Genomic DNA, 8,831 nt, shown 5'->3' with positions numbered 1-8,831 from the left:
TGTGCACTGCCATCCAGGCAGACTTGTAACTGTGTAGTGATGTGGTCAATCAGCATTCCACCATCAATCAGTTTCATACTATACCAACTACTCTCCTTTATGATTTGGGTTCTTTGTGCCAAATGTATTATAACGGAAAATTAAAAGGACACTTTAAAAAACGGAACTGTGCCATTAGTTTTAGAACACACAAGGTTGCCTGTTTCATAGCATAGAACCTGGTACTTGTAAAACACACAAGGATCCATTTCCATATCCTGTGAACACCAGACATCCAGTCTGGACAGGAAGAAAAGCGAACAAGCAGTCACCTAGTAAGGGATAATGTCTTTTTCCTTCCTAGACTGCAGACGTAGTGAGGCAAAGTTTAAAAATTCCAAGTTGAAAAGACTTTTAGGTAGGCATGTGAGAAGTTGCATCATTATCACACACTTTTATTGAGTGCCCATAGAATTCCCGGCACGGCACGTTCATGGTGTTTACATAGCTTTGCTGATATGCTGACCTTGCCCTTAAGGAGCTTACAATCTAGCGGGAGAAAGACGAGAAACGCAGGTGTGAAAGCAATGGGTGAACAGACACTACAGACTGAAAATTCACCATCAACATAAAACACATATTGCAAAATGAGTTAATGTGGGATGGCAAGGATGGTAGATAGCCTTGGCTATATTCCTGACTTCCTCAAGGACAGATTTAAAATAGGCAAGGGACAAAAGTGAAGTTAAAAAGCCCAGGATACAAATGAGGTAAGTTCTCCCTTCCTCCCTGTACCTGGGGCATAAGGACTACAGGGGTAGTGGTAATGGGGAGACAGTTTGCAGGACTCTTAGCACCTCTAACCACAGTGGAGCTGGATGACAACAAAGCTACCATGTAGATGACAATCCTAAACTGGTTCAAAGGAGAATACAAAAGCTTTTCTACATCAGCTCTATTACATATATAATGCTTCAGGTTAAATGTTTAAGATGGCTAGAGATGCCACCATGTCAAAGACCAGTAGGCCAGTTATGAAAACACAGATGTGGCAGAGTTACATGGGTGGCGTAGCTCCAATACTGGAAGTTACTGGATTTGTTGAAGACTTCATCTGTTTATGAAGGAAGTACATTGGCAAATCAAAAAGGAAACAGCTAGAGGTAGAAGCTATTCAGAATAACCTGATGGCTATGTTTCATATAGAACTGAACAGAGGCAAAACCCTTAACACTGTAAGAGATGTTACCTAGTACATCCAGTACATCCCCATTGACTGTGAGTTAAATTATGGAAACTTTCCATTATTCTTTGGAAAAAGACTCTTTGTAGTCAAGTTGGAGAGTTAAATAGTGTTACTCTATCCCCAAACAGTAAAAAGGCAGGCTTGGGATGTAGCTCAGCATGCTCAACACACATACACCCAAGCAAACACACAATAAAATGTCAGCTGTATACTAATGAGAAAGGGCTCAGCAGGATGGAGAGGCACTGAGGAAACTATCTGGAAGGCAAATCACTACAGGCTGATTCCACGATAAAATCATAGAGATTATTAGATATTCTTAACAGCTTTTTCAAATTAGAAGTAAAAGCAGCTTGGAGGAATCTTTGGGTAAAATTAGCAAGTATAGTCAAAGAGTTCATTAGTTACAGATAATGTTTGTGTCCTAAGTCTTTTTCCCATTCAGAGGTGACAACTTAATCCAGTGGTATTTATCCGTGGGGCATTTGGTACGTGGTAAGATTAGACAAGGTCATTAGAGCCTCCAGATGACATATTTGTGGGCCAAGAAGATAACCAGCAAAAGGACATATATATATTCATATAAGCACCCTACTTCTTGTCATGTGATTGCCAGAGGACAGCAAACACTAGATGCAGCCCCTTGGACCCAAGGTGAAGTGAATGTCTTTAAAACTTACCCAGCCCGACGTATTCAATTATTAAGAGAAAATAAAAACCAGACTAACACAGCTATCCAGATCAGAAGTCAAACACAGTTAGGGAAAATAAAGACACAGGCTTTAAGTTTTTTTTTTTTTTTTGAGTGTGTGTGGGTACATACATGGAGGTCAGAGGCCAACTTTTGAGTCAGTTTTCTCCTTCCACCAAGTGAGTTTCAGAGATCAAATTCAGGTCATCAGGCTTGGAGTTAAGTACCTTTACCCTGTGAGCCATATTACCAGGCCCAAAATTGCTTCACAAAAATTACAAGCAGAAGAACCAAGAGTTTGAAAAAGCTAAGTAACTTGGGGTGGGCAGCATACTTTCAGATATAAGGGAGATGAAAGCTGTGGAGAAAAGGCAAGAAACAGAGCAGAGAGAACCAGCAACAAGGGACTGCTGCAGCCCCGTGGTGGGAGGCACTTTCCTGTATACTTAGTTGGTCTCGCAAAGCAGAAGCTATTATGCCAGGAAAAAAAAAGGCAACTTGATACAGACATCGGGAGCAAAATTTCTGTTATTTCAAAGGCCCTGTTTTTTTATAACTATTCAAGTTTAATGAAATTTCTAGGTTAAGTCTCCAGGGGAAAACCTGTTAATTCTATTTTTTCCATGACTAATGCAATATTTAATAATAATAAAAAAAAAGTTCAGTAGACAACTACTTCTGATCACAGTGCTCGGTTATACAGCATTCTTCCCCCCACCCCCCTTTTTTTGGTTTTTCGAGACAGGGTTTCTCTGTAGCTTTGGAACCTATCCTGGAACTCCCTCTGTAGACCAGGCTGGCCTCGAACTCTTCCCCTGCCTCTCGAGTGCTGGGATTAAAGGGGTGCGCCATCACGGCACAGCTACAGCATTCTTTACTAATGAGTTAATGTGCACTACACAGGAAACGCAGTGGCATGTGCCTGTGAGCTCATCTTCCATGAAGGCTGAGGCATGAAGATGGTTATGAGCGGAGAAAGGAGACAGAGACTCGGCTCAGCAACATAGTAAGAACTCGTTTTTAAAAAAGGTTGCATCATTGCCTCCAATGTGCACTGTGATCTAGACACCTGTGCAACATTTACCTATGTATTTTAAATAAAGCACACATGACTACTCATGTAAACACACACCCACACACAGCCTTTCTCTCGTACATATATTTGCAGTGCTAGGATAATATCCAAGGCTCCTCACATTCCAGGCAAGTGTCATAAAACTGAACTGTATCCTCAGCCCTAAAAAGAACATATTTTAGTAATGGGTCATTTAAGAAGCTTAACATTAAAGTGTTCAAATTTTTAGGCATGGATTTGCTAGTAAAGTATTTGGATACTGAATAGCTACCTGGATTTTCTAATATTAAATTATTGGGTGACATATAATAAATCTTGCCAATAAGAAACCAAGTAAAAAAGGTGTAAGAGCACGCAGATATTTAGGATTCTAATATAGCAATAATTTAAAAATAAATTTTACACATTAAAAAGGTTTGATTAAAGATGAGTGCTTATTTGCATAAACTTTTTTTCTTGCAGTGGTTTACAAATTTAAATAACTGAAAACATTACATGACAGTGGAAGTAAAAGTCTAGGCCTTAACTTAGTCCTTAACATGTAACTTTGGACTAATCCTCTTTTCATAACTCTAAGTCTAAGAGGGTTAGGACAGATCAATTTATTCTGTAATTTAGGAACTCCTAATTTCAACACCACTACATGTAAACTGCATGTATATGTACTTTGAGGGTAAACTAAACTAGAAGTTTTGATGGGTTCTTACAGGTAATCTTAATGAGAACCTTAGCTTATACTGTGTGGGAGTAATCATTTTTAAATTATCCCAATTCTGGTATTTGGTAGTTTCGTGACGTGTACAAAGTACAACGGCCCCCAACACTATCTGGCATATGTACACACAGAGGACAGGACCTGCCAATCTAACAGACGACTCCTTCTGGAATGGACCAGAGTGCACCAAATGGAAAAGGATTTTGCAACTGTAATAAGTGTACCTATTTAGCTTGAAGTTTAATCAAAGGGAACTTAACCTGGGGTATGAGGGACCTAACCTCACCAAGCCAGCCCTTTAAAAGAGGGCACCGGCCTCCCCTGAGATCCCAATGTTTCCTGGTAGTCTTGAAGAAACAAGTGGCCAGGAAAGGATTGTGTTGCACAAGCGCAGAGAGCAAGAGCCTCCACTTCAGATAAAACGGTAGCCTTGTAAGGCCCTGAGTAGAGGATCTAGTCAAACTTTAACTAGATTCCTGACTTACAGAAACTGTGAAACAACAAACACATGTCATGTTCTAGGGCAACAAACGTGAGGTAATTAGTTATTAGTCTTAAAAGACAAAACTTCATTTATTTCTAACTTTTTGTTGAAGCTGAACAACAGAATTGGAAAAGTGTTCTGTAAGTTATACTGATGTTACAACAAACGCACCTTCATCCTATGAAGTATAGTCAAGGTAAACCTAACTAGACCCTCCCAGGTACATTTTAATGATGTGCAGATAGTTCCACATATAGAAATGCTTTAAATTTGGCCTAGCACAATGTGGAAAATACCAGTTCCACCATACCACATGGCTACTGATGCCTTTCAAAATTACAAAATGAAACATAAATGAAATTGAGGCAGGATTTCTCTGTGTAGTCCTGACTATCTTGAACTCATTCTTTACACCAGGCTGGCCTCTAGAGATCCTCCACCTGCCTCTGCTGGATTAGCGGCATGCACCACCATGGTCCACTATGAACAGTATATTCTAGACAAGGTCTACTCACACATCTTAACACAGTATTTTTATTTTTGAAGCACTTGAGAAGGGCTTGGTGTTAAACATGGCAGTTTAAGAACATGAAATATAATAACAGTTAGCTTATTAGACTTATTACCCTATTTCCCCCTTATCAGATATAATGGTTTTTGTTAAAATTCAGTTTCCTAGGTCACTGAAGAATTTTAAAAAAGTTGTGTTATTTGGGACACATTTTAGATATAGAAAAGCACACCTTAGAATTATAGAAAAAAAAATCAATGTCCCATAGTGATCATAGTTAGAAACAAGTATTTAGACATTCAGGTAGCCCTTAAAGATGTGAATATTGTTCCCACACATTTGTTTTAATTCCTGAAGCAGGGTCTCATGACAATATAACCAAGGCTGTATTTGAATGAGGTGACTCTCCTGCCTCAGCTTTCTGAGAGCTAGGATCACAGGCATATGACATCATGCTAAGCTACCTGCCAGAATTCTTTATATAGAGGTACCTATTACAAGCTCACTGATTACTGTTTAATTAAAAAATAGTAATCATATAAGGGAGTATATGCTCACCTTCCCAGAATCCACACTTTCTGCAATAAATAGGCCTTGTATGCAATCTATCATTTGGAGCTACATGTTGGCTACGACAGTATTTAAAATATAGCTCAAGCTGTTTCTTAATCCTACCGACTTGGGAAAGTGAAGAAACGTCAAAACCTTGGTGTCAACTGGGAGAAGGTGCAAGTGTAGATGGTGTCAACTGCACAAATGCAATACTAACATGCCCAGAACCAAGTTACAGCTTTTATGATGTCTTATGCTGGTTCTAGAAAAAGGCTTAAGACAGACAAGAAGCTAACAGAAGCCACTGAGGTATGCTCTAACTTAATATTAGATAGAAAAAGAAATCCACACATCACACATACACCCCATGTAAAACATTGCTTTAAGTTTTAATGTTTATTTCCCCAAGACAGCCTAGCCTGTATTCTACTTGGATAAATTTTACAAGCTAGTTTTCTGCTGCTTCTAGTTTTAAACTTTAACCATGTTTTTGATGACAAGGAATGCTGCAAAAATACTCTAGTTCAACAAAGAGTTATGATCACAAAATAATTTTTATCCATTCTACAGTGTTTCAGAATTAGCAGTTGATTTTTAAACACAAAGTAGATAGAGATGCTAATGGTGGCTAACCTGGTGTGTTTCCTATAGCAAACTGTTGTTCATGCAACACTTGTGCTCAAGGGGAAGGCACAGGAGTTCCTACAATGAGCCACCTTATAAAGAGTTCCTTTTGTACAAATTAATTTATGACATATTTAATTTAGTGTGCGTAACCTCACAACTGAGGTATTATTCCAATTTATAAAAACCACTTGCATAACTTTTATGCAAGTTTTAAAAATACAAAGTTTTCTCCCTAAAGTGGCTCAAAATAGATTGTTCATGGCTGCCTACATCTAAGATAAAAAGATTCTAAAACAATTCAACAGATTAGGCATATTATTGAAGGTGTTCAAACCATTACTTGATTTGTACATCTACTCAAACCCCTTCATCGGTCTTTATTCAGCAGTACATATGCACCAAATTCCATTTCAGAAGCTTCCATATCATTTTCATAGAAAACAAAGTCTGAAAACAAGTTAACATTTCAACACAGCACGGTATTCTATCACAACTGAAACTTCTCTTCTTTACAGGACTCAACAAAATCTAAAAATGAACTATGCTGTAGATTTACCTCATGCAAAGATCTTTATGTCATCTCTGAAAATGAAAAGAATGGCTTTTAAAGCACATTTTATACTATTATGGCAACTTGTGTACTGCAACACAGTCTACTGTGAGGGAAATTTATGATTTTTTTTCATGCAAAAATCTACACAAATTAGCTTTGATGATATGGAAAGCTTTTCATAGCATCAAACACTCATCTGGTGCAAATGCACAGGGAAACCTTCCTGAAGTTTTCTGACTTGAGAAGCAACTAAAAAAGCCATACTAGGTAAATAAAAACTAAATTAAAAAAGAAGGGGGAGAGGGGGAAGGTAGAGGGAGAATAGAAAACACAGGCTGCAGAGTAAACCAATGTCTGCTGCTAAACCGGTCTTTGTTTTCATGTCCAGTGTACATTAACACTTGTGATCTCACTTTGATGATCTACTAGGTTTGTTATCAGCCCCCTGAAGGCGAATCAAGCTTGCATGCGTCCACATACAGCACCACAACCACACTCTCTACACAGTCACTCCAGGACTAGGAGTCCACGGCATGCGTGAAGAGCCCTAGATTGGAAAGATGAACCTGGCTCTCTACCACAGAGCCAGACACTCACTCACCACTGTCCACTCACACTGCTTCTCAGCAAGCCTGGGCTCATTTCCCTTGACTTCCATGGGCATCGCTTTCATGCTTACAAGGCTTGATGACGACAGCACTTCACTTCCCTCCACTGACAGAGGGAGTCAATGCTCCTTCTCAGGCACCAATACCTGTGACCTGCAGCCCCTTTACTTTCACCCTAAATAAGCACTCACGTCAACTTTCCTTACATTGCCACTCATTCTCACTCGCACCCACTCGCCACCTTGACCTCACTTGGGCATATTCTGCGATTCCAAATGAAATCTTCACATTTTCTCTCCCGATTTAATGCAGCAGCAGATCCCATGAGCCAAGCTTGATGGATCAAACCTTTTTATATATATGTGTATATATATATATGTCTCAGTGCTGCATTGTACCTAGCTTCCACAATATCTTTCTAAAACTGGAACCCCTCAGTTGGTACATTGGCAGATGAATTGAAACCAAATGTTCCACCTTGAACTGCCTCTGGAACAAGGCTAGGATCTTCATCAATCTGAAGGAAAAGACAAAAAAAAATTAATGTGATGATTAGCTTTAAGGTATATAAAAACTGAAGAAAATAAGAATATACATGATAGAAACCTTACAGAATAGTAAACTGGAAATAACCTCAGATTCCAAACTGAAAGGGTAAATGGTGGTACTTAATGTAATTTCTCTCGTACTTAGGAAAGCAAAGGTACTGGCATTAAATTAAAAAAATGAAAAGTTTCAGGCATGGTGGCACAGTCTGTGACCTTAGCACTTGGAAGGGAAGGCAGAAGGATTACTGTACAATTTCTGCTTCATCTACATAGTGAGTTCTAGGACAACCAGTGCCACAAAGTAAGAAAGACTCATGGCTCAAAAACTAGAACCAAAAACCTCAAACAAACCAACCTACATTAGCAGAAAGTCTTATTATAGTTTTGGAATGTACAAGCTATGGCTATGTTTTCCTAATTACAAATTGAGACTTCCAAACTTTCAATTTTAAGACACAATTAGCTGGGTGGCAGTGCACGCCTTTAATCCCAGCACTTGGAAGGCAGAGGTAGGTGGATCTCTGAGAGTCTGAGGCCAGCCTGGTCTACACAAAGAGAATCTGCCTACAAAACAAAACAAAACAAAAAAACCCAAAAACATGATTACAGCTATTTATCCTTGAGGAATATGCTTTGTCTGGATTTTTTTCTGATGTATTTAACTTCATATTTAAATAGGATTTAGTGTGGGCATTTCTCTTTCTATTTCTCTATTTGTTTAGATTATCATGTGGGTGCTGGGTTCGCTCTAAGAGTAAGTGCTCTCTGAGTGAACTCTCCAGCCTGTCTTCCTATACTTGTGTATTTATTTAATCACTTGTTCATTGTGTGTATGTGTATGCGTGTGGGGTTATTTGCCAAATGGTACACACGTGGAGGTCAGAGTACAACTGGGAGAGTTAGTGCTTTCTTTCTGTCATGTAGGCTGATTCAGGGACTGAATTCAGACTGTCAGTCTTTCCCCTAAGAGCCAACTTGCTCGTCCTAGTGAGGACATTTCTAGTGGCTTATGGTTTTCTTTTTTTTAATATTTATTTATTTATTTATTTATTTATCTATCATATATACAATATTCTGTCTGTGTGTATGTCTGAAGGCCAGAAGAGAGCACCAGACTCAACTACAGATGGTTGTGAGCCACCATGTGGTTGCTGGGAATTGAACTCAGGACCTTTGGAAGAGCAGGCAATGCTCTTAACCTCTGAGCCATCTCTCCAGCCCCTGACTTATGGTTTTCTTTCT

The 8,831-nt window shown here is 39.0% G+C and overlaps 1 protein-coding gene across 1 annotated transcript in view; it reads right to left on the bottom strand.

Annotated features, from left to right (window-relative positions):
• Positions 1 to 421: 421 nt before the first annotated feature.
• Kpna4 (karyopherin subunit alpha 4) overlaps positions 422 to 8,831 on the bottom strand; it is a 61,550-nt gene continuing 53,140 nt past the window's right edge. Inside the window, exon 17 of the mRNA XM_041658917.1 lies at positions 422 to 7,558. Within this exon, the coding sequence (XP_041514851.1) occupies positions 7,460 to 7,558 (99 nt within the window). The 3' untranslated portion in view covers positions 422 to 7,459. The remainder of the gene's footprint in view (positions 7,559 to 8,831) is intronic.

The sequence above is a fragment of the Microtus oregoni genome, unplaced genomic scaffold (genome assembly GCF_018167655.1).
Source record: "Microtus oregoni isolate MIOR12 unplaced genomic scaffold, Mior012 000010F_ref0000083, whole genome shotgun sequence".
NCBI classification, from domain to species: Eukaryota; Metazoa; Chordata; class Mammalia; order Rodentia; family Cricetidae; genus Microtus; species Microtus oregoni.
This window is presented reverse-complemented; position numbering and strand designations above follow the sequence as displayed.